The sequence below is a fragment of the Bos indicus x Bos taurus genome, chromosome 19 (genome assembly GCF_003369695.1).
Source record: "Bos indicus x Bos taurus breed Angus x Brahman F1 hybrid chromosome 19, Bos_hybrid_MaternalHap_v2.0, whole genome shotgun sequence".
NCBI lineage: Eukaryota > Metazoa > Chordata > Mammalia > Artiodactyla > Bovidae > Bos > Bos indicus x Bos taurus.
In genome coordinates, this window is record NC_040094.1 from 41288325 (window position 1) to 41313352 (window position 25028).

General features: G+C 39.3%; 2 protein-coding genes across 5 annotated transcripts in view; one reads left to right on the forward strand and one right to left on the reverse strand.

Annotated features, from left to right (window-relative positions):
* IKZF3 (IKAROS family zinc finger 3) overlaps positions 1-4419 on the reverse strand; it is a 93521-nt gene extending 89102 nt beyond the window's left edge. The window contains exons 1-2 of one of the 2 annotated variants that reach the window (XM_027517825.1): positions 4329-4419; positions 665-4054 (exon numbers count right to left, since the gene is read on the reverse strand). In XM_027517825.1, coding sequence (XP_027373626.1) covers positions 665-671 — 7 coding nt within the window. In that variant the 5' untranslated portion in view covers positions 672-4054; positions 4329-4419. The remainder of the gene's footprint in view (positions 1-664; positions 4055-4328) is intronic. The other variant, XM_027517826.1, reaches the window with a different exon arrangement.
* A 97-nt stretch (positions 4420-4516) lies between these two features.
* ZPBP2 (zona pellucida binding protein 2) lies at positions 4517-14264 on the forward strand. 3 transcript variants are annotated; one of them, XM_027517829.1, is made up of 8 exons: positions 4517-4756; positions 4903-4968; positions 6114-6239; positions 6884-7045; positions 8828-9046; positions 9861-9943; positions 12211-12391; positions 13105-14264. In XM_027517829.1, the coding sequence occupies exons 1-8, from the start codon at positions 4708-4710 to the stop codon at positions 13197-13199; spliced, it is 981 nt and encodes a 326-aa protein (XP_027373630.1). In that variant the 5' UTR covers positions 4517-4707; the 3' UTR covers positions 13200-14264. The 3 variants fall into 3 exon arrangements, 2 of the variants coding, with proteins under 2 accessions (XP_027373630.1, XP_027373631.1); XM_027517830.1 differs by having other exon boundaries at positions 4540-4647; XR_003506775.1 differs by lacking the exons at positions 8828-9046; positions 9861-9943 and having other exon boundaries at positions 4552-4756.
* Positions 14265-25028: the final 10764 nt, after the last annotated feature.

A 25028-nucleotide genomic window follows, 5' to 3' on the forward strand; every position in this document is an offset into this window, starting at 1 on the left:
AACTTTAGTTATCCCAAGGAAGTATATATATCCCAATAATACTGAAAATTTGAGGGGAAGTGAGGATAGGTTAATGACTTTAAAAACTAATTCAAATGAAACTTTTCATGTGAGCTTGATTTTTTGCTTTGAGTAAATAAGTTATCATTAGAAGATTGAGTACCAAGGGAAGCACAAATGCCATTACTTAAAAATTTACCTTCCCATATGACAGCATTTACCCTTAGAGGGTAAAAAAAAGTCACTTTTCATCCCAAAGAAGTCACTCAGGTTAGCCCAATTCCAATGGACATTGAAGCCATGGACGAAAAAATCATGCAAAAGGATTAGTTATTCCACCTTAGGTTTGCTGCCATTTCAGGGACACCCCATAAGTACTCCTCCTCTGCAGAATCAGAGTTGACCCCTGACAAACCCTAAGAGGTAAAACTGCGGAGAAATTATCACTGTCCAAAGTTAGGTTGGGGGTGGGGGGGCAGGTAGCAAATGAGAGATGTATGAAAACCGACACGCTTTGCCCTCTGAAATTTACTTTTTTCAAATTTACTTTTGACAAAAGAAATAAATAGAAGCAAAACCGAGATTCAGAAGGAACTCTCTCTGCTGCGTGCACCGGTTGAGCATTTCAAAGACCCCTTAGAAAAGAAGCAGGCTGGAGGCTCACCTTCCATCTCGCCGCCGGGCTGGGCTGGAGCTGCCGCTCTGGCTACCCAGCCGCTCCACGTGCTCCTGCCGTCGCCGGGACTCAGCGCGCAGCTGGCGGGAGATTCCCAGCGCGGGGAGTCCCCGGGATCCGGCCGCTGAGTCGGCGCAGATTGAAAGGGGCAGGAGCCGGCGATCGGACTGTGCGCGGGGTTACAGCGGCGCTGGCTGGCGGCGGCTTTAAAGGACGTTCCCCGCCGAGGTATCTACCGCGCCTCCAGCCGCCTTTTGAATGTCAAAGCCGAGAACCCCAATAGGAAGGAAATGGCAAGGCAGTAAATTGTCTCCAAATGTCTATTTTAGAAGGATAATGGATAAGAGAGTAATATCACATGGAGGGAGGGAGGATCTGGATTGCTTTCTTGCAAATCTAAGTTCAAAGAGGTTTGTCTTGAGCAAAATCTGGAACTTTTGGTCTAGATTCAGGGATGATAGCCATGAATGCCATCAATGAGCACTCTATTAAATGTAATATGTTTTTCTTCCTCAACTTTTCATCTCACATAATAAAAGTTCTTGGTTCAAGTTTTCAGGAAGTGCTAAGACAGTTCCAAAGAGTGTTGGCACTTTCATCAACTCAACTTTTTCAATTTTGGAAGCAATATTCTCACTTTATTTTCCCTTTTGGAAACTGCTTGGTTTATTTCCCACCACTCACAAAACACTACACATTGTATTTATGTGTGTTTATTTTCTACTACCTTACCTTCTTCCAAATAGGATCTGAGACAGCTTACAAAAATACATATATAATGTATCAGTGCTAAGAGATTAGGGTGGTAAGGGGAAGATACACTAAAGACAGTAAAATTGACTCAAAGATGTTAGTTGTACACAGAGTGAACATCTTTTCCCAACATCCTTCCCACATTATAGAGATCAAGCACACATTTGACTATAGGGAGAGGGAAGGGGAGGTGAACACATAATTTTTAAAAAACAGAATTTTTCTTCACACTAAGGTTGAAGGGACATTGTTCAGGTGAGTCCTCTTAAAGTTACCCAGTATGTTAAACATGTAAATGATTCTCAAAAAGACCATTTTGCCTTTGTTAGAAACATATGTGGTTGGTATATACAAGTATATTTGAGACTTAAGGTTGGGCGTTCATGCATCAGAAGGCCATACCAGAGTAAACCCATTCTTATCCAGTTAAAGAATACATATTGTAATTTTATGAATTTTAGTTTATTTTAAATACGCCTTGGTATAGGAGACATATATATAGATATAGTATATAATTTTTAAATGAGTTAATAACTTGTAATGGCTTTGTTTTACGATTATGGCACCATGACAGCATCTCTATAACTTGTATGGGATGGAGTTCTACAGGATAATAACAATTTCAGAGAAATACTCTAAACACTAGGTCTAATTTTAGTATCGAAAGGGGAAATTTGTTGTTTGTTAGTTTCTAAAGGCAAAAATAGCACATCAAAAGTAGCAGAAGAGGAACTGTAAAATTTCACAGGGATGGTGTAAGGATGAATAGTTATTTGGTTATTAAAAGTTTTAGAAGGTGTTTAGCTTCCATTACAATGTTCTTTATACTTATCAATGGAATGTGTTACTACTCTGTGAATAATTAGCTCAGTATTGAGTATTTCGGACTCAAAAACGTGATACTTAAGGGGATAGATAAAAAGTAAGTGGGTAAAATAATTCATGCAGCTATTTCACCCTCAAGAAGGTAGAGCATAAATCCCCACTCCTTAAGTGTGCGATTCACTTATGGGTGTTTCTAGTGGCCTAGTGATTAGGATTCCAAGCTTTCACTGCCATGGCCTGGGTTCGATCCCTGGTCAGGGAACTGAGATCCCACAAGCCACACAAAGCACCCCACCCCCCAAAAAAGGTGTTTTTTTTTTTTAAAGAATGGTATTCACATAGTGACATCCTTCCAAAGATTACAGTATGAAAAGGTACAGGAAAGAGAGTAACTTTATATGACAGAAACCAGACAAACACTACCTCAGGCAGGTGATCAAGTTAACAACAACAGTGATATAAGGCATGTGACAGTATGTGCCCTCGATACATATTTGAATATGGTACTTCACCTCCATAGCCTTCCATCCATTAACCCTAACCTAGAGGGTTAACCTAGACTGGTTAAGCTCCAGTCTAACCTAGAAGCATTCTGCAAAGAGCCTGACCAGTTCAGATCAAGTCAATGTCATCTCAAAACCCATTAACTGTCAAGGTCATCAAAACCAAGAAATGTCTGAGAAACTGTCACCGCTAAGGAGACTTGATGACTAAATGTAACAAGGGATCCTGACTGGGATCCTGGAGCAGAAAAAGGCCATTAGGTAAAAACCAAGGAAATCTGAATCAAGTATGGACTCTATTTAATAAGGTATCAATATTGGTCATTACTTGTGAGAAAAGTATCATAACAAATGTAAGATGTTAATTATAAGGAAATAGGTGGGCATACATGAGAACTCGGTACTATCTTCGCGATTTTTCTGTAAACGTAAAACTATTCTAAAATTAAAAGTTTGTTTTAAAACAGTAGACGGATTCTTTGAACAAATCACTACTCATTTGGTTAAGTCTCTTCTTACAGTATTCAAAGTTGATCACCCAAGGGTTTACAAGGATCAATTACTTATAATTGGGAAGCTAATAAAATGCTGTGGGTTTAATGATAAACTTCCAGGGAATCAGAGATAATGCCTAAATTTGTCTTCATTATCATTACTTTAATAAGGGAACAGTTGAAACTAAACCATGAATCTAGACACGGTAACTGACAAGGGTGGATCTGACTCACCGAATCACATTTCATGGCTTATGCTATGTAGTAAAATTAACAGTGACTAAAACTGAAATCACTGACAAAGGCTGCTCCTGGACCATCTGAGATAGTCCAAGTACTGACTCGGCTCAAAGGAAATAAAACTGAAAACTCTTGATCTCACCCCAAATAATCATTCTGCACCCTGTCTGAACCTTGGGCTCTCTACCCACCAGCCTACTCAAAACCACGACTGAGGGTGTCCCGCTGCTAAGAAACAGACAATACACAGGGCTTTCCAGGCCACTAAATGAGTAGCCAAGAAGGAACCATGAAAGACACTGGCCTGGTCTCTTTTGGAGCTCGCTGATCTTGACTGAGCATCCACCCTGCAAAAAACAGCATCTGGAGATCTTGCCTTTCAACTGGGCTTGTGTTTTTGTTTTTGTTAAAGCAGGCTTACTTCACAACCCCGGATACATTTGCAAGTGGAGTCTCTCAACATCGTATGATGCTGGAAGTTGACAATGAAGGTTAAACGTTCCTCTAGAGTGCAAAGCCCTGGAGACGCCTTGTTGGTGCACTACTTCTTCAGGTTCTTCATTCTGTGGGTTAGAACACAGGTGGGTGAAAACTGGGAGTTAGGAATTTGAAAAGGATTGTGCACACAGTTCCAGACAATTCATAAGAAAGGCATAGGGAATTCGCACGCGGGGCTCTCTGCTTCCTGTGAAGTGGAAGCTTCTCCTTCCTCAGATCCTAATGTAATCTCATCCCCTATCCGCCCTATCCCATGGCGCCCACCGTGTTCCTCTCATCGATTTCTTCAGCTTCTAGACTAAGGAAATGACTAAAACGCCAAGGCTTTTCTTCTCTCACCGATTGCCCAGAGAACGAAGCGAACAAGAGCGCGGGAAAATGGCGCCAGGTTGGAGGCGCGAAGCACCGGAAGCATCCGCATGACAGCGACCGCGTGCGCGCGAGGGGCGGGGCGCTCGTCTCCTGTGCACCTGCCAAGGCACTGCCCTCTACACACGCCCCGCCCCCGGCCCCATCCGCGCGCGACAGGCCGCGGAGCACTCTCGCGCTCTCCTCCGCGTCCGCTCCCTTTGTAGCTACGCACGGTAGAGGGAGCGGACCCTGGCGGTTTGCTCCGCTCGGTGGAGGAGAGATGGGGAGGCGTGGCGCTGGGGCTGAGGTAGGAAGGAGCCCGCCCCTCGACGCCTAACCCTCCCGCGACGCTAGCCCCTGAGTCGTGATGCGAGCGTGGGTCCTACTCTCCGCGGTGCTCTGGTACCTCACAGGAGGTGGGGCTCCTCCCGCCCGGCCCCCAGGCTTCCCGCAGCTTCCCGGTCCAGCCTCCCAGCTTCGCCCCGCCCCGCCCCAGTCTGAGCTCCGGCTCCGCTTCCACTTGGTCAGTGGGTTGTTTTTTTTTTTTTTTTTCCCTCCGCAGTTGGATGGCAGCGTAATTCCGAACGCACTGAGAAAGGCTTCATTTATGGCAAGCCGGGACACCCAGGTAATGAGGACCTCTTCACTCGCAGAGTCCATCCGAAGAGCCGGGGGCCCCGTGGCTCTGCTGAGGTTTTTCCCGAGCAAGGAAATGGAGCAAAAATGTATAGAACGTCTACTGTGTGCTCTGCACTTCCTGGAGGTTGTTTCATCCTTATAGCAACGCCACTGCGCCTCAGTTGCGTAAAGAAGAATCTCGCCTAAAGAAGCACGGCTCGTGAGGAGCTAAGATTCAATTTATAGCTCTTTCTCTGATACCACCTCTCTTCAGAATGTCCCTGCTGCTTTGCAACCTGCGAGACCAGCTCAGAGGAGTGATTTCCAGGGCTGGAAGTCCCTCTGTTTGGAATGTCCTTATCCCTTCATTAACTAGAACTCCTACACATCATTTCCGGCTCATCTTAAATGTCATTTGTCACTGTGATAAAACTTTCACACTCTCCCCAAGGAAAATTAGTCACACAGCTAACTTTAGATGACTTTGGGCCGGTTCGTAGCATTGGTTAGATTTGGAATCGCTCCGTTTTTGGAGCCCCTCCCGCTCCGTGCCACCGCCGAATTGTGGTACAGTATCTTCTTTATAGGTTCACAGCCCGGTGTTCAGCAGGCTTTATAATTAGTATCTTGTGGGGCAGTATTGTTCAAAGCACATTGTTGCTGCTTCCATCAAATCCGAGATAGAGTAGGAATTGCAGAAAATCTTCCTTATGTGTCCCACATAGACTGAATTATTGTTCCTTGTTAGGAGCTAAATATCACATTTGCCTTGGGGATGATAATGATCATCTTTAAAATAGTTTTACAAGCAAAAAGATTCTTTTCTCATCTTTAAGTTGATTCTACCAACTCTTCAAAATTTTTTGATTCTCGTTCTTCTGAATCTGTACATTAAAATGTATTATGTACACTTTTATAAACACTATATTATCACAGAAAAAAAAATAATGACTCTCTGGCAGTCTAGAGTTAAAAGTCTATGAGAAGTAAAAAGGACTTTAGTTTTCCACATGTTATAATGATATGCTGATTTTTAAAACCGTGAAATCCAAAGAGAACTAATCAAAGTAACTTTGGGACAGAATGGTAGGAAGTGTGTTTATTAATTTAAATTTTGCTATATAATGTAGTTATATACTGTTTTATTTGTCATAGTGAAAGTATATGTAAAATTACATCACAACAGCCCAGTCCTTGTCTGTATGGACTTTAAACGTGCCGAAAAAGAAACAGTGGACCCCACATATTTATGGGTTGGGCCTAATGAAAAGCAATTATCAGGTAAGTTATTTGATTTTAATATCTTCTTTTTTTAATGATGCAAACCTTTTTTTTAGAAAAGCACTATTATTTATGAGAATGAAAAAGTTGTAACTTAAAATACTGACGTTTCACTTACTCAGTATTTAGACAGTCATAACCTGGTCTGTGCCTTATTTTCTCCTTATTCATAAAACTGAAGCAATAATTTTTGTACCTTTCCTCCCAAAGCCTTATTAGTTCAGAAGTTTTTATAGAACCTAAAATTTATCTTTGCAGCATCTGTGATAGGAAATGAGGTAACTAATTTGTAATTTTTCATGATGTTAGAAGGGTGTCTTAGAATGTAAGGATTATTAATTTCTATCTTATGTGAAATTGCATCATACTATAAGGTACTATAATCTCATTTACTGAATTACTGGTATAAATCAATTGAAATTAGATGCCAAGAATTAAAGAAAACCAAAATATATTTCAAAAGTGTACTTATCATGTGGTTTTCCATGGAGTAATACAGCAGAATTAAGACTTTGTTGAATTCTTGAAGTTAAAATTGTCCGTTAATTTATAAGTCTTCATATGTATTAGTAACCCCAAGTTTACTAAATAGTGTTTGAATTGTTACATGTTAGATAACAAACTCATTTACTCTTTCTGTTTAGGAAGTAATAGAATAAATATAACTAATACAGGAAAGCTGACGGTGAAAGACTTTCTGGAGCCTTTGTCTGGACTTTATACATGCAGTTTTTCTTATAAGACTATCAAAGCAGAAACCCAAGAAGAAAAGATAGTAAAGCAGAGATATGACTTTATGATCTTTGGTAAGAATATAAGCACATTTTAACTTATACATTTAGTTTGGATCAGAATTAAGTATATGGTTTCTTCATTTAGTGTAAATGAGTCTGTTATATATAATCGGTATGGCTTATAGAGTATTTTAAATGTGGCTGGTTCCAAATAGGAAAAGGAGTATGTTAAGGCTGTATATTGTCACCCTGCTTATTTAACTTATATGCAGAGTACATCATGAGAAACGCTGGGCTGGAGGAAGCACAAGATGGAATCAAGGTTGCCGGGAGAAATATCAATAACCTCACATATGCAGATGACACCACCCTTATGGCAGAAAGTGAAGAAGAACTGAAGAGCCTCTTGATGAAAGAGGAGAGTGAAAAAGTTGGCTAAAGCCCAACATTCAGAAAACTAAGATCATGGCATCCAGTCCCATCACTTCATGGCAAATAGATGGGGAAACAGTGGCTGACTTTATTTTTGAGGGCTCCAAAGTCACTGCAGTTGGTGATTGCAGCCATGAAATTAAAAGACACTTACTCCTTGGAAGGAAAGTTATGACCAACTTAGACAACATGTTATAAAGCAGAGACATTACTTTGTCAACAAAGGTCCGTCTAGTCAAGGCTATGGTTTTCCCATTGGTCATGTATGGATATGAAAGTTGCACTATAAAGAAGGCTAAGCACTGAAGAATTGATGCTTTTGAACTGTGGTGTTGGAGAAGACTCTTGAGAGTCCCTTGGACTGCAAGGAGATCCAACCAGTCCATCCTAAAGCAGATCAGTCCTGGGTGTTCATTGGAAGGACTGATGTTGAAGCTGAAACTCCAATACTTTGGCCACCTGATGTGAAGAGCTGACTCATTTGAAAAGACCCTGATGCTGGGAAAGATTGAGGGCAGAAGGAGAAGGGGACAACAGAGGATGAGATGTTTGGATGGTATTACCGACTCAATGGACATGGGTTTGGGTAGACTCCAGGAGTTGGTGATGGACAAAGAGGCCTGGTGTGCTGCGATTCATAGGGTCACAAAGAGTCGGACACAACTGAGTGACTGAACTGAACTGAAATGTGTCTGACCAAGGAACCTCAAATTGACATCAAAATAGTGTGTCCTAAATAATCCTCTTTCAGCCTCCCACTTCCCACTGTCTAGGTATGCAGGCACAATCAGCATTATCACAGTTTTGCTAGGTAATTTAAAAATTGATGTTTAACTCCATAAAAGCAAATTAATGATCCTTTTCCCTGGATAGTGCTGACACCAATGATACTTCTGTAAACTAAGACTCTCCCCACCAAAATCTTATTTTTTTCTTGATACTTTTAACTTACATATATAGGGCACCCACAGAAGCTATATCTTCTCTTGTACTGAGTATATAATGTATCAGACAAAATAACTTTTTTCATTAAAGTCATTAGTTTTACATCTCTTCATGAGGACAAATTGTTAAAACATTTTGTGCTCAGTTGCTCAGTCATGTCTGACTCTTGGAGATCCCATCGACTGTAGCCTGCCAGGCTCCTCTGTCCATGGGATTCTCCAGGCAAGAATACTGGAGTGGGTTGCCATTTCCTTCTTCAGGGGAATCTTCCTTACCCAGGGATCGAACCTGCATCTACTTGCGTCTCCCACATTGGCCACTCCTGCGCTGTGCCACCTGAGAAGCCCTTAAAACATTTGATTAGATAAATTAAGCTTCTTTGGTGGTTTGTAAGATTGATGGTATTTAATATTACATGTTATTTGGAAATTGATGCTAGGCACAATTGTTTTATTCTCATCTTTTTTTTTTTTAAAGCCTATCGGGAACCTGACTATTCATATCAGATGGCTGTACGTTTTACCACAAAATCTTGTGTAGGAAAATATAATGATCTGCTTTTTCGAGTCCTGAAGAAAATCTTGGATAATTTAATCTTTGATTTGTCATGCCATATCATAGAACCATCATATAAATGCCATTTTGTTAAAGTTCCAAAACATGGCCTCATTCATGAGCTATTTATAGCCTTTCAAGGTAAAAAATTTTAATATTTCTTTAAATTCATGAGTTTTATCTTATTACAGAATTAATTACCATATTAATATGAGAAATAAGTAGTAGGCTTTAAATGCTTGTTAAGCACTAAAATCTACTGTTGTCCTTAGCCTGATTGTGGTTTTAAAAATTAACACATTAATTATTTGCCTTCAACTATGATATATTAGGAAAAGCCAATGGCACCCCACTCCAGTACTCTTGCCTGGAAAAATCCCATGGACAGAGGAGCCTGGTAGGCTGTAGTCCATTGAGTCGCTAAGAGTCGGACACAACTGAGTGACTTCACTTTCACTTTTCACTTTCCTGCATTGGAGAAGGAAATAGCGACCACTCCAGTGTTCTTGCCTGGAGAACCCCAGGGACGAGGAGCCTGGTGGGCTGCCGTCTATGGGGTCTCGCAGAGTTGGACACAACTGCAGTGACTTAGCAGCATGATATATATTGTTGCCTATTTTTGAGAAGTCAATAGCATTTTATAAATATGGCCTTTAACTATGCAGCTAATATTTAAGTTATAACTTCTTATAGAATTTTAAATTGAGAACTTGACAAAAGGGGGAAACCAAACCAAATTTATTTCTATTCATTTTAAAGCCTTGTAGTTACCTCCATTAGCCCCCAGATGGAGTGAAATCATAATGTATAAAGTATTCAAATTGTGCACCTTTCTAGGATTACATAGATTAAACACATGCACACATGTATACTGAATTCAGCATTTGGAACGTTCTTGGAATGTTTGGAACTTTTTGGAATTGTTTTGTGAAGATGTCATTTTTCCCCCCTCCAGTTAATCCTTTTGCACCAGGGTGGAAAGGTACATGCAATGAGTCTACTGACTGTGAAGATACCACTAATCATAATATCCTCCAGGTGAGAATTTCAGTGTAGGGGGAAAGTATTTGAATAGTAAACAAAGCTGTTTAAAAACTTAAGCATGAAATATTACTGATATTAGTTTCAGTTTTATAAACTGAGATTGTGAGAGTCTTAGCTATTTTAAAATGTTTTGTCTTGGAATAGTATGTTTGGAATATTATATAACTCCCCAGGTTAATATTATGTATTTTTCTTATGATAGAAGAAGGATGGATCACTGGTCTTTGTTCTCCAAATGTAACCAAGCAGCAGCTTGAAAAACAGCTTTACAGGGCTTCCTTGGTGGCTCAATGGTAAAGAATTCACCTGCCAATACAGGAGACACAGGTTTGATCCCCGATCCAGGAAGACTCCACATGCTATGGATTCTGAAAGAGATGGGCATACCAGACCACCTGACCTGTCTCTTGAGAAACCTGTATGCAGGTCAGGAAGCAACGTTAGAACTGGACATGGAACAACAGACTGGTTCCAAATAGGAAAAGGAGTACGTCAAGGCTGTGTATTGTCACCCTGCTTATTTAACTTATATGCAGAGTACATCATGAGAAACGCTGGGCTGGAAGAAGCACAAGCTGGAATCAAGATTGCAGGAAAAATATCAATAACCTCAGATATGCAGATGACACCAGCCTTACGGCACAAAGCAAAGAAGAACTAAAGAGCCTCTTAATGAAAGTGAAAGAGAAGAGTGAAAAAGTTGGCTTAAAACTCAACATTCAGAAAACTAAGATCATGGCATCTGGTCCCATCACTTCATAGCAAGTAAATGGCAAACAATTGAAACAGAGACTTTATTTTTTGGGGCTCCAAAATCACTGCAGATAGTGACTGCAGCCATGAAATTAAAAGATGCTTACTCCTTGGAAGGAAAGTTGTGACCAACCTAAATAGCATATTGAAAAGCAGAGACATTACTTTGCCAACAAAGGTTCATCTAGTCAAGGCTATGGTTTTTCCTGTGGTCATGTATGGATGTGAGAGTTGGACTGTGAAGCAAGCTGAGCGCCAAACAATTGATGCTTTTGAACTGTGGTGTTGGAGAAGACTCTTGAGAGTCCCATGGACTTCAAGGAGATCCAACCAGTCCATTCTAAAGGAGATCAGTCCTGGGTGTTCTTTGGAAGGAATGATGCTAAAGTTGAAACTCCAGTACTTTGGCCACCTCATGCGAAGAGTTAACTCATTGGAAAAGACTCTGATGCTAGGAGGGATTGAGGGCAGGAGGAGAAGGGGACGACAGAGGATGAGATGGCTGGATGGCATCAGCAACTCGATGGACGTGAGTTTGAGTGAACTCCGGGAGTTGGTGATGGACAGGGAGGCCTGGCGTGCTGCGATTCATGGGGCTGCAAAGAGTCGGACATGACTGAGTGACAAACTGAACTGAACTGAACTGAGGCCTCTGCACCACAATTACTGAGCCTGTGCTCTAGAGCTTAGGAGCCGCAACTATTTAGCTCACGTGCTGCAACTACTGAAGGCCCTGCGCCCTTGAGCCCAAGCACCGCAACAAGACAAGCCACCACAATGAGAAACCCATGCACTGCAACTAGAGAGTGGCCCCCACTCTCTGCAGCTGGAGAAAAGACTGCCCAGCAATGAGGACCCAGCACAGCCAAAAATAAATCATTTCAAAAAAATGAACAGCCTTATAAAAATAAATAAATAATGAACAGCCTTATAATCATGTCATTCTAGGTTAAAACAATTGGTTTTTCCAAAACTGTGTCTTTATTGATCATGATAGTTGCTCTCTCCTCTGCCTTATTTGAGGCTCAGGACATAGTCTAAAAAAATACCTTCATTCTCCTCCTCTAGTCCTTAAGCCCATACCCTTAACATTGTGCATGGTTTATGGGTTATTATTAGTTACTATTTAAGCCCTGTGCTCAAAAAATAAAATTTACACCATTAGTCTGTAATGCTAATTAAAGTTTTGGTTTCCATCTTGTTTGGCTCTTTGGAGTTAGAAACAATCAACTCCCAGTTATCTACATATGGGATAGACATGCTGCAAATAATTCAAAACAAGTGCTTTTTAACCTCATTTTAATTCTTCTTAACTGTTGTACATAAAAACTGACAATAATTGATAAGTTCAGGCTAAACTAATTTTGGTATTAACATGCAACTTTTCAGGAATTCATCTGTTGTGTAAAGCAGTGCCATGCTTGTATTACGTTTCATTGCCTCTGATATAGGAGAAGAAATTTGGTTCACAGTTTAGTAATTGTACTTCTCTCTGGTGTTAATCTTAGGCAAGAAATCGAATAGAAGAATTTTTCCGGAGCCAAGCATATATTTTCAACCATGATCTAAATAAAACTCTACCAGCCATGCATTTTGTGGATCACAGTTTTCAAATAGTACGTATGGATAGCTGTCGTCCAGGCTTTGGAAAAAATGAAGGTCTACACAGCAATTGCGCTACCTGTTGTGGTAATTATAAAATATACATATCTAGTTATTTAAGTTATATAGTCAGAATTCTCTTAGCATAATTGAATTGAATATTTATAGTGATTTTCTTACCAAAGAAAGGTATTTAGTTAAAGGGAAGTAAAAATTAGAAGCCCAAATTTCTAAACATAGTTATCTTCACGGATATTAATTCTGCCTAGTATAATCTTTTGTATTACAAAATATCTCTATAGCATCCTGACTTGAGATACTGTACTATGAAAGGAAACAAAATGGCCCTGCTGGGAAATTAGAAATAGGAACTAGAAAACAAGAAATAGGAACTCATAAATGGAGCAATGCACAAGTTATTGGAAGATGCTACTAAAGGAAAAAGTAGCTAAGATTCTAACTTTCTTTTACAGTGTTACCTAAGATCACCAGATAACAATATTTAAAACTCATAAACAGGGAGTTCCCTGACAGTCCAGTGGTTAGGACTCCACTTTCACTGCCATGGCTCCGAGTTTAATCCGTGGTTGGGGAACTAAGATCCTACAACCGCTCAGCAGAGCCAAGAAAAAAAAACAACTCATAAATAATCTTCCACAGTTTAATTGGTTGAACATTGCTGGTAGTAGAACATAGATATAGAATGTCAGTGGTGTGACATTGATGGCAATTTGTATTATTGGTATAAAATACCTTTAACTGAAATTATAATATCTGCTCCATTGTATTTTCCTCTGCAGTGGTTTGTAGTCCTGGGACTTTTAGTCCTGATGTTGATGTTACATGTCAGACCTGCATTTCCGTCCAAATCTACGGAGCTAAATCATGCCAGTAAATTTCAACATGAAGACTAGGGGTGAAAGCATCATTACTTGCTTGTGGAGGTGGAAGACATAAGATGATTTGTTCACATCCCAAAGTGTCATAGGTATTTTCATTAAGGAAGAGCAGTAAGACCAAAACATTGGAAAACGTACATTGTAAAAACCGTAAAAAGATAGTCAACATGGTATTTCTAAGAAGGCATTTAATCTCAGTGGATGATTTTTAATGAAATATGTTTTGTTGCTTACAAACAATCTTGTTTCTTTGTACCTAAAACTATGTTAAGGTCAAGAAGAGTAGGTGAGTATAATATAATAAAATTTTGTACTTTCCATATATTATTTTGTTTGATATCACTCATATGATATAAAGGCATATGTATTACCTTTATAATTAGAACCAAAAAAGTTATTTCTTCTACTCTCTTTGCTTTTAGTCTATTTATTTTAGAATAATAGATTTTATTTTTTAGTATAGAGTTAGGGTTACAGAAAAATTGAGCGGATATTACACAGAGTTCCATATGCCCGCTTCGGCCCACACCCTCACCCCTCCCAGTTTCCCCTATTAGTAGCATCTCGCATTAGCATGATACATTTGTTATGATTAATGAACCAATGTCAATACATTATTATCAACTATAGTTAGTAGTTTATATTAAGGTTCATTCTGCGTGTTGTATAGTCCTGTGGGTTTTGACAAGTATATACTGACATGTGTCCACCCCTACAGTTTCACACAGAACAGTTCCACCACCCTTAAAATGCCCTCTGTTTTATCTACTCTTCTCTCTCTCTTACCCCACAGCCCTTGCCAACCACCAGTCTTGTTCCTGTCTCTACAGTTCTGCCTTTCCCAAAGTAGATTAAACTTAGGGCCATGCAGTGTGTAGACTTTCCAGACTGGCTTCTCTCACTTACCAATATTCATTTAAGATTCCTCCATGTCACTGTATGGCTTTGATAGATCATTTTTTATTGCTGACTAATATTCCATATCATGGGTGTATAAAGGACATCTTGATTGCTTCACGTTTTTGATGATTATGAATAAAATTGCTATAAATCTTTGTGTACAGGTGTTTGTATGGACATGAGTTTTCAAATCAATTCGTAAATGCCTAGGAGCGTGATTGCTGGGTTGTATGGGAAGATAATGTCTAGTTTTGTAAGAAATTTCCAAACTGTGTCCCAAATGGGTTTACCATTTTACATTTCCACCGCAATGGATGTGTTTCTTGTTGTTCCTCGTCTTCACCAGCTTTTGGTATTTTAAGTTTTTTTTATTTTGGCTATTCTATTAGGTATTAGTGATAGTTCATTATTGTTTTAATTTTAAATCCCCTAATGACATCTGGTCTCTGCATTATTTCATGTGTTTATTTGTCATCTGTGTATCTATCATTTAAATCTTTCTCCTTGTTTTTATTGAATTTTTCATTCACATTGTTGAGTTCCAAGAGTTCTTTGTATATTTTAGATACAGATTCTTATCAGATATGTGTTTCTCCAATTTTGTGGTTTGTCTCTTCTTCTCACAATGACTTTTACTGAGCAGAAGTTTTTAATTTTAATAAAATCCAGTTTACCAATTTTGGGCTTCCCTGGTAGCTCACTGGTAAAGAATCCCCCTGCCAAAGCAGGAGACACTGGTTCAGTCCCTGGTCTGGGAAGATCCTACATGCTGTGGAGCAACTAAGCCCACGCACCCCAACTATTGAGCCTGTGCTCTAGAGCCCAGGGACCCGCAACTGCCGAGCCCTCACGCTGCACCTACGGAAGCCTGTGTGCCCTGGAGCCCACGTTCAGCAACAGGAGAGGCCACTGCAACGAGAAGCCTACACACTGCAACTGGAGAGCAGCCCCCGCTTGCCCCAGCTAGAGAAAAGCCTGGGCAACAGGAAGACCCAGTGTAGCCAAAAATAAATAAAATATAGTTTACCAATATTTTTCCATAGATCATGCTTTTTATGTTATATCTACAAACTCATCACCAAGCCCAAAGTCATGTAGTTTGCTCCTGTTGTATTTAAGAAGTTATTTAGTTTCATGATTTACATTTAGTCTAAGATGAATTAGTTTTTGAGAAAAATGTAAGTTGTATGTTTAGATTTTTTTTTTTTTGCCTATGGATGGTTCCAGCACCATTTGTTGAAAAGACTGTCCTTCCTCCATTGAATTGCCCTTGCTCCTTTGCCAAAGGTCAGTTGACTACATTTGTGTGGGTCTATGTCTGGGTTCCCTATTTATTCATGTAATCTTTCCTCAGTATGGTTCAGTTCAGTTCAGTCGCTCAGTTGTGTCTGACTCTTTGCGACCCCATGAATTGCAGCACACCAGGCCTCACTGTCCATCACCAACTCCCGGAGTTCACTCAAACTCATGTCCATCAAGTCGGTGATGCCATCCAGCCATCTCATCCTGTGTTGTCCCCTTCTCCTCCTGCCCCCAATCCCTCCCAGCAACAGAGTCTTTTCCGATGAGTCAACTCTTCACATGAGGTGGCCAAAGTACTGGAGTTTCAGCTTCAGCATCATTTCTTCCAAAGAACACCCAGGACTGATCTACCTTGATTACTGTATAGTAAGGCTTACATTTGGTTGGTATCAGTCCCCTGACTTAGTTCTTCCTCAGTATGGTGGTTAGTTATCGTCTTTTGCCTTTTTATATAAACTTTTTAAAAATTTTTATTCATTATTTGGCTCTGCTGGATCTTCATTGCTTCACACAGGTTTTCTCTAGTTGCAGCAAGTGGGGGCTACTCACCAGTTGTGATGCTTGGGCTTCTCACTGAAGTGGCTTCTCTTGTTGCAAAGCATAGGCTCCAGGCACTCAGGCTTCAGTAGTTGTGGCACACTGGCATAGTTGCTCTGTGGCTTGTGGGATCTTCTTGGACCAGGGATTGAACCCATGTCCCCTGCCTGGGCAGGTGGATTCATAACCACTGGACCACCAGGGAAGTCTATGGTCTTGTATTTTTAATTTCAAATTCCAAGTGTTTATTGCTGGTATTTAGGAAGACAATTAACTTTTGTATATTAACCTTACATCCTATGATCTTTCTCTAATTGCTATTAATTCCAGGAGGTTTTTTGTAGTTTCTTTGAGATATTCTACTTAGACAACCGTGTCATCTGCAAACAAAACAGTTTTATTTCTTCCTTCCAATCTGTATATCTATTACTTCCTTATCTAATCTTACTGCATTAGCTAGCACTTCCAGTATGACATTGAATAGTAACAGTGAGTGGGCACATCCTTGTCTTGTTTCTAATCTTTGAGAGAAAGCATCCAGTTTCTCACTATTACATGTGATGTTAGGTATAGTTGTTTTTTTTTAATAGATGTTCTTTGTTAAGTTGAGGAAGTTCTCTAGTCCTCTGTTTGATTGATATATGATATTTCCATCTTTAGTCTGTTGATGTTGATAGATAAATTGATTTTCAAATGTTGGAACTATTCTTCTGTATTCAGAATAAATCGTTTTTAGTCATCGCTTCAGTTCAATGTTCAGTCGTGTCTGACTCTTTTCAAACCCATGGACTGCAGCACACCAGGCCTCCCTACCCGTCACCCAACTCCCGGAGTTCACTCAAACTCATGTCCGTTGAGTCAGTGATGCCATCCAACCATCTCATCCTCTGTCGTCCCCTTCTCCTCCTGCCTTCAATCTTTCCCAGCATCAGGATGTTTTCCAGTGAGTCAGTTCTTTGCATCAGGTGGCCAAAGTATTGGACTTTCAGCTTCAGCATCAGTCCTTTCAATGAATATTCAGGACTGATTTCCTTTAGGATGGACTGGTTTGATCTCCTGCAGTCCAAGGACTCTCAAGAGTCTTCTCCAACACCACAGTTCAAAAGCATCAATTTTCAGTCATAATGTACAGTTATTTTATACATTGTTGGATTTGATTTGCTAATATTCTGTTGAGGATTTTTGCATTTATTTAATGAGACATATTAGTCTGCAGTTTTCCTTATGATACCATTATCTGTGTTTTAGTATTAGGGTTATTTTTTGTTAGTGTTAACATTGTAGGTATGTGTGTCAGTCAGGTCCAATCAGGAGACAGAAAACATGAAGCAATTTGAACAGGGAAATTTTAATATAAAGAACTGTTAACCATAACGGGATTAGAATAACAAGGACTTGGATAGTAAGATGTGGAGAACCCTAAAGACTCTGCTACAAAACCACACAAGGAAGAAGGGTTGGTGAAGCTGCTGGCCACCGTGCACCGCAGGATGTGGCCAGTGGAGACACTGCACGTGCCGCAGGGGCCTGTCAAGGGAACAACCTGCTGCTTTTCGATGTCAGCTCAGTTTGGCTTTTCCTTCCTCTCCTTAGAAAATCCTGCAGCGTGTAGGCACTGCTCTTGAGTTTGAGAATTTCTTTTTTTTTTCTAAGCCAGAAAGCAATTTTCTCTTTTATATTTTGCTTTACATCCTCCAGGGCCCCTGTACTGTTTAGGTTGCTGCTGTATTTGCTTCTTAACTTTGTTCACCGTTAGCAGGCTTCCCTTACCCCATAGTTCTTGCGTCTGATAAATGTTTCTCAGGCACTTCTTGATTTCCTCCTTCAGTTTCAGAAGCTTCTTCATTCCCTTGAAAGGAAGAACATAGATAAACTGACAGATTAGTATGATTACCTCTATGAGTAGAAATAGTTTAATAGTCAAAAGCAAAACCTGATCTCAAGAAACATTAATTTTTAAGTTACAATAATGGGGGAAAACATATCACTACCAGGTTTGTGCAGATGTCAGTGGCCTAGAATAGAAGTTATTTTCTATCACAGCAGGCTTATTATTTCACCAATAACCCATTCCTCAGAATTGAAAATTAAGTAGCCAAGGAAAGAATTTTTGTATTTCTCACTGGGCCAGAGATTGTAACTATCACAAAGTAATATAACTGCCACAGCTCTTGCACAGTAATGAATTATGTAGGTCTGAAGGACCCTAAGGTTGCAGAAACATGATTGGTGCCAAAGTATGGTTGCTGAGTGGCAGTGCTTATTTTGAAGACTGCTAGATATGTGAGTTGAAGTTTGGATAAACAGATACAGTACTATCACTTTGGGTCATCCCAGGGTAACACATTGATACCTAGTATCAGAATCTGTAAACAAATAGAGCACAGTGAAGGTATTTGGAAAACAAAGATGGTAAGGAAGTTGGGAAGCAAAAAGAAAAGAAAGTGGCTTTAAGCACAAAACTTGGGCTGGAGAGCTCTAATTTAGGCTCCTGGACCCTACCTCATTTCTGTGGAAGTTATCTGGAATGTGACTCAAGCAGAAGAAAGTCAACAAATTTTTAAATGCAGAGGAAAGACTAAACTGAGGATGGAGGTGTGTGTGTCTGCCTCCCTCTTCTTTCTTATGGCCCAGCTGATGAAGTCTAATGTCCAATGTCCAAAGCATCTTGCAAACTATGTCTCCCTTGAGTGACAGAAAGCAAGTGAAAAAGATGTCTGCAGTCTACAATTTGAAAGACCCTGGCTTTCTGATTCTAGTCCTGACTCGATCATTTTCTATCTTGGCAAAGACCATTTTCTCATCCCTAATGTAGGGAAACTAATTAATACCAGGCTCAACCCCTCTTAAAATATAACTTTATGTAATCTTATCATTTATATGAAAGAGCTATGTAGACCATAAAACACCAACAGTTTTAAGGCTTTGTATTAGCTTTGTGGTGGTGGTTGTTGCTCAGTCACTCCTCCTTTGTGGGCCGGTGATAAACAATGAAGTAATTCTACACAGCTAGGAATCTAGAGCTTTCACCATAATTTGCATTATTGTTGTTCAGTCACTCAGTTGTGTCCGATTCTTTGTGACACTATGGACTGCAGCATGCCAGGCTTCCCTATCCTTCACCATCTCCCTCCCAGAGTTCGCTCAAACTCATGTCCATAGAGTCAGTGATGCCATCCAACCAGCTCATCCTCTGTCGTCCCCTTCTCCTGCCTTCAATCTTTCCCAGCATCAGGGTCTTTTCCAGTGAGTCAGCTTTTTGCATCAGGTGGCCAAAGTATTGAAGCTTCAGCTTCAGCATCAGTCCTTCCAATGAATATTCAGGGTTGATTTCCTTTAGTGTTGACTGGTAATTTGCATACATTCTATCAATAAGCTTTTATTTACTATAGGTCCAGTGTTCAGTAGTTTCGGTCTCTGTCACCAGGAAGGGCCCAGACTAGTGTCTGAGACAAATAAAGCACTGCAATTAAGGCCGCTGTGACTTAGTAGCTCTGTCCTTTGGATGTTTAGGTGGTAGATTTGAGGGAAGATTTCAGAAGACAGGCAGAGGAAGGATTATACTGCCTCAACATACAAAAAGCTTAAAATGAAATGATAAGCATCACCATTCTCTTTTTTTTTCACCACTGTTATTGTGAAATATAACATGCATACAGAAAAGTGCATTAAACACTAATTTACTGTTTAACATACTTATCAAATAAACATTTGAAATACCCACCACCCAGCGAATAAATAAAATATTTCTACCATCCTCAAAACCCACCCCTTTCCCATGTGCCTGTCCCTGATCTTATCATTCCTCCTCCATAGTGGAGGAATGATAGTAATTATTTCCTGCCTTTTCTTAGAGTTTTACCACCAAAGTTGGATCCCTAAACCATAAAGTTTCTCTGTTTTTGAATATAATGGAATCATAATGGATATACTTTTATGCCTTGATTCTTTCTAAAGACTACTCACACATAGAGTTAGTTCATTTATACTCATTGCTGTATAGCATCAGTTCAGTTCAGTCACTCAGTCGTGTCCAACTCTTTGCGACCCCATGAATCACAGCACACCAGGCCTCCCTGTCCATCACCAACTCCCGGAGTTCACTCAAACTCATGTCCATTGAGTCCCGTGATGCCATCCAGCCATCTCATCCTCTGTTGTCCCCTTCTCCTCCTGCCCCCAATCCCTCCCAGCATCAGAGTCTTTTCCAATGAGTCAACTCTTCACATGAGGTGGCCAAAGTATTGGAGTTTCAGCTTCAGCATCAGTCCTTCCAATGAATACCCAGGACCGATCTCCTTTAGAATGGACTGGTTGGATCTCCTTGCAGTCCATGGGACTCTCAAGAGTCTTCTCCAATACCACAGTTCAAAAGCATCAATTCTTTGGCGCTCAGCTTTCTTCACAGTCCAACTCTCACATCCATACATGACCACTGGAAAAACCATAGCCTTGACTAGATGGACCTTTGTTGACAAAGTAATGTCTCTGCTTTTCAATATACTATCTAGGTTGGTCATAACTTTCCTTCCAAGGAGTAAGTGTCTTTTAATTTCATGGCTGCAATCACCATCTGCAGTGATTTTGGAGCCCAGAAAAATAAAGTCTGACACTGTTTCCACTGTTTCCCCATCTATTTCCCATGAAGTGATGGGACCGGATGCCATGATCTTCATTTTCTGAATGTTGAGCTTTAAGCCAACTTTTTCACTCTTCACTTTCACTTTCATCAAGAGACTTTTTAGCTCCTCTTCACTTTCTGCCATAAGGGTGGTGTCATCTGCATATCTAAGGTTATTGATATTTCTCCCGACAATCTTGATTCCAGCTTGTGCTTCTTCCAACCCAGCGTTTCTCATGATGTACTCTGCCATTATATAAATATACCACAGTGTTTTTATCCATTCTATTATTGGGGAACACTAAAGTTGTTTCTGTTTTGACTGTTACAACATCCTACTAAGTAAAATTCTTCATATACCATGTGATGCATATGTTCACAAGTTTTTCTAGAGTTTATACCTAGCAGTCAAATTTTGGGGTTATAGGGTACGTCAGTGTTCCATTTGTAATGATGAACTGCTATTCAAAGAGTTTGTACTAATTTATCTTCCCAATGGTAGTATATGGAAGTTCTCATTGTTTCAGATACTTACCAACATTTGGTATTGTGAGACCTTTAATCCTTTTCCAGACTGGTAATTGAGTAATAGTATCTCCTGGAGGTTTTAATTTAAGTTTTCTGATTACTAATCAGGTTAATCATCATTTCATGTTTGTTAGCCATTAGGATTCTTTTTCCAAATATTCTTTAGAACACTTTTGACTCTCTTTGTATTGAGTCGTCTTTTTTATTGATTGGTACAAGCTCCTTATACTGGATCTTATTATTTTGTAAGTTACATGTTTTAAATATCTTCTCCATGCTATAGTTTGTCTTTTCACCTCTTTATGATATCTTTTGATAAACAAATGTTTTTGTTTTGTTTGGGGTTTTTATTTATTTATGTATTTTTGGCTGTGCTGCACAGCTCAACTTGTGGGATCTTAATTCCTTGACCAGGGATTGAATCTGCGCCACTGGCAGTCAAAGTGCAGAGTCCTAACCATTGGACTGCCAGGGAATGCCCTTGAACAAGTGTTTTTAATGTTAATATAGACTTGCCTTAGATCTAAACTCTATTTAGATCTATTTATCTAAATTCACATTTAGATCTAAATTCTAACTGGAATTAATTTTATATATGATGTGTGCTAGGCATCATTTATAATTTTTTATCTATGTGGTTACTCAATTGTACTGACACCACTTACTGAAAAATCTAGCCGTTCCCCAGTGCTCTGCAATGATACCTCTCTCATATAGCACATGTCCGTTTATGCATGAGAATGTCTGAGATGTCTCTTCTATTTTTCTATTTGTCTCTCCCTGCTCTAATGCTTGGAGAAGGCGATGGCACCCCACTCCAGTACTCTTGCCTGGAAAATCCCATGGACGGAGGAGCCTGGTAGGCTGCAGTCCATGGGGTCTCGAAGAGTTGGACATGACTGAGCAACTTCACTTTCACTTTTCACTTTCATGCATTGGAGAAGGAAATGGCAACCCACTCCAGTGTTCTTGCCTGGAGAATCCCAGGGACGGGGGAGCCTGTTGGGCTGCTGTCTATGGGGTTGCACAGAGTTGGACACGACTGAAGCAACTTAGCAGCAGCAGCAGCAGCTCTAATGCTACACCAAAATATTACAGTTTTTATCTGGTAGAGCAAGTTTTTCCATCTTGTTCTTCAAGAGTATCATGGCTATTTGTGCCTCTTTGCACTTCCATATAAGTGGAAGTGGATAACTTATTAAGTTATATGCACAGAAATGTTGGGATTTTTGTTGAGATCGCATTGAATCCATAAATTATTTGGGAAGATTTCACATTTTTGCAATATAGTGGCTTCTAACTCTTCAACATAGTATTCCATCTTTAAGTCTCCTAGGTCTCTCAATAAGAGTTTATAACTTAATGTGTCTTTCAGGCTTTTTGTTAGGTATATTCCTAGGTATTTCACATTTTTGGTGCTATTATAATTGGTATTTTTAAATTTCATGTCTTCTGTTGCTGATATATATAAAAATACAATTGGTTTATATATGTTTTAGCAAATTACTAAATTATCTTACTCCTTTTAATAATCTCTAGATTCTTTTTGGGGAGAAGGCAAAGGCACCCCACTCCAGTACTGTTGCCCGGAAAATCCCATGGATGGAGGAGCCTGGTAGGCTGCAGTCTATGGGGTTGCACAGAGTTGGACACGACTGAAGCGACTTAGCAGCAGCAGCAGCCACAGACTCTTTTGGACTTACTATATACAAATTAGATCATCTGCAAGTAATACAATTTTCTTTTTAAAACAGTAACCTTACATATTTTGTTTCTCTTTTGGCTTCCTATACTTGCTAGGCCATCTATGTAGTGTCAAATCGATAAAGGCAGTGGCAGTAGGCATCCTTGTCTTGCTTCTGATTGAGAGAGAAAACTTACAACATTTCACTCCATTAAATAAGATATTTACTGTAGGTATTTTATAATATGTGTATCAGATTAAAGACATCTCTTTTATTCTTGTTTTTCTAGTAGGAATTTTTAATGTACTTTTTTCCTCCAAAACAACTTTTAAAAAATTTTATTCAAGTATAGTTGACTTAGTGTTGTATTAGTTTCTGGTATACAGCAAAGTGATTCAGTGATATATATATATATATATATTATACACACATATGTACATCATTTTTCATACGCTTTCCTATTATGGTTTATCACAGGATATTGAATATATTGAATTGAATATATTGAAATCAATATATTGAATATATTGATATTGAATATAGTTCCCTATGCTATATAGTAGGACCGCTCATCCATTCTCTATATAACAGTTTGCATCTGCTAATCCCAAACTCCCAACCCATCCCTCTCCTATCCCTTCCTCCACCTTGGCAGCCACCAGCCCGTCCTCTGTGTCCATGAATGTTTCGTAGATAGTTCACTTGTGTCATATTTCAGAGTCCACTATGAGGGATAGTAAATGGTGGTAAAGCAAACAGCCCTGTATTGAAGTCTAGTTGGTATGCAGTATTGTATTAGTTTCAGATATACAGGAAAGTGGTTCAGTTATATACATTCCAGAAATACATATCTACTCTTTACAGGTTCTTTCCCACTATAGGCTATTACAAAACACTGACTATAGTTCCCTGTGCTATACAGTAGGTCCTTGTTGTTTATTTGTTTTATATACAGTAGTATGTAGCTACTCCTAATCTCAAACTCCTGATTTATCCTCCCCCACTCTTTCCTCCTTTGGTAACCATAAATTTATTTCCTATGTGTGTGAGTGTATTGTAAATTATTTCATTTGAATCATTTTTTTAGAATCCACATGTAAGTGGTAGTATATGATATTTGTCTTTGTCTGACTTCACTTTGTATGATAATCTCCAGGTGCATTTTAGGCATTTTTATCAAGAATGAAAATTGAATTTTATCAAGTGCTTTTTCTGTATCTATTGAGGTGGTCATGTCATCTTTATTCCTAAACTTTTAATGTGATGAATTACATAAATTGATTTCTTACTGTTAAGCTAACCTTGAAGTCCTAGACAAACCTAACTTAGTCTTAATGTAGTCTTATTTATTTCTTGATTTGGTTTGCTATTCATTTTCTATTTTTGCATCTAAGTTTATGTGTGAGACTGGCCTGCATTTTTCTTTCTCTTGTTCTTGTTAGATTTTGCTAGCATTGTAAACAATTTGGAAAGTGTTGCCTCTCTTTTAATTATCTGGAAGAGTGTGTATAATGTTGGAATTCTTTATTCTTGAATACTTCATTGAATTTACTGGAGAAACCATCTGGACTTAGAATTTTTTGTGAGAAGATATTTTACTGTTGACATAATGTCCTTTGTAGTTATAGGATTTTTCATATTTTCTATCTCTTCTTGGGTTAGTTTTAGCAGTTATACCTTTCTAGGATAGTTCTTATTTAATCTAAAATCTTAAATTTATTGGCACAATGTTGTTCTAATATCCTTTTATCTGTTTAATGCCTGTAGCATCTATAGTGGGCTTCCCTGGTGGCTCAGATGGTAAAGAATCTGCTGCAATGCAGGAGACCCAGGTTCAATCCCTGGGTTGGGAAGATCCCCTGGAGAAGGGAACGGCAACTCACTTCAGTATTCTTGCCTGAAGAATTCCATGGGCAGAGGAGCCTGTTGGACAGGGATGGGGTCGCAAAGAGTCAGACATGATTGAGCAACTGACACACACATAGCATCTATAGTACTGTCTCCTTTTCATTTTTGAAATTGATTATAGGTGCTCTTTCTCCCTTTTTCTTTTTATCACTCTTCTCAGAGGTTTGTCTATTTTATTACTGATTTCAAAGATCCAATATCTGTCTTTATTGAACCTCTTTATTATTTATTTACTACTTTATATTTGGTGTGCCCTTTATTTTCTTTCCTTCCATTTATTTGGATTTATTTTGCTAATATATTTTTTTAGCTCCTTGACATAGATACTTAACTCTTTTTTTCTT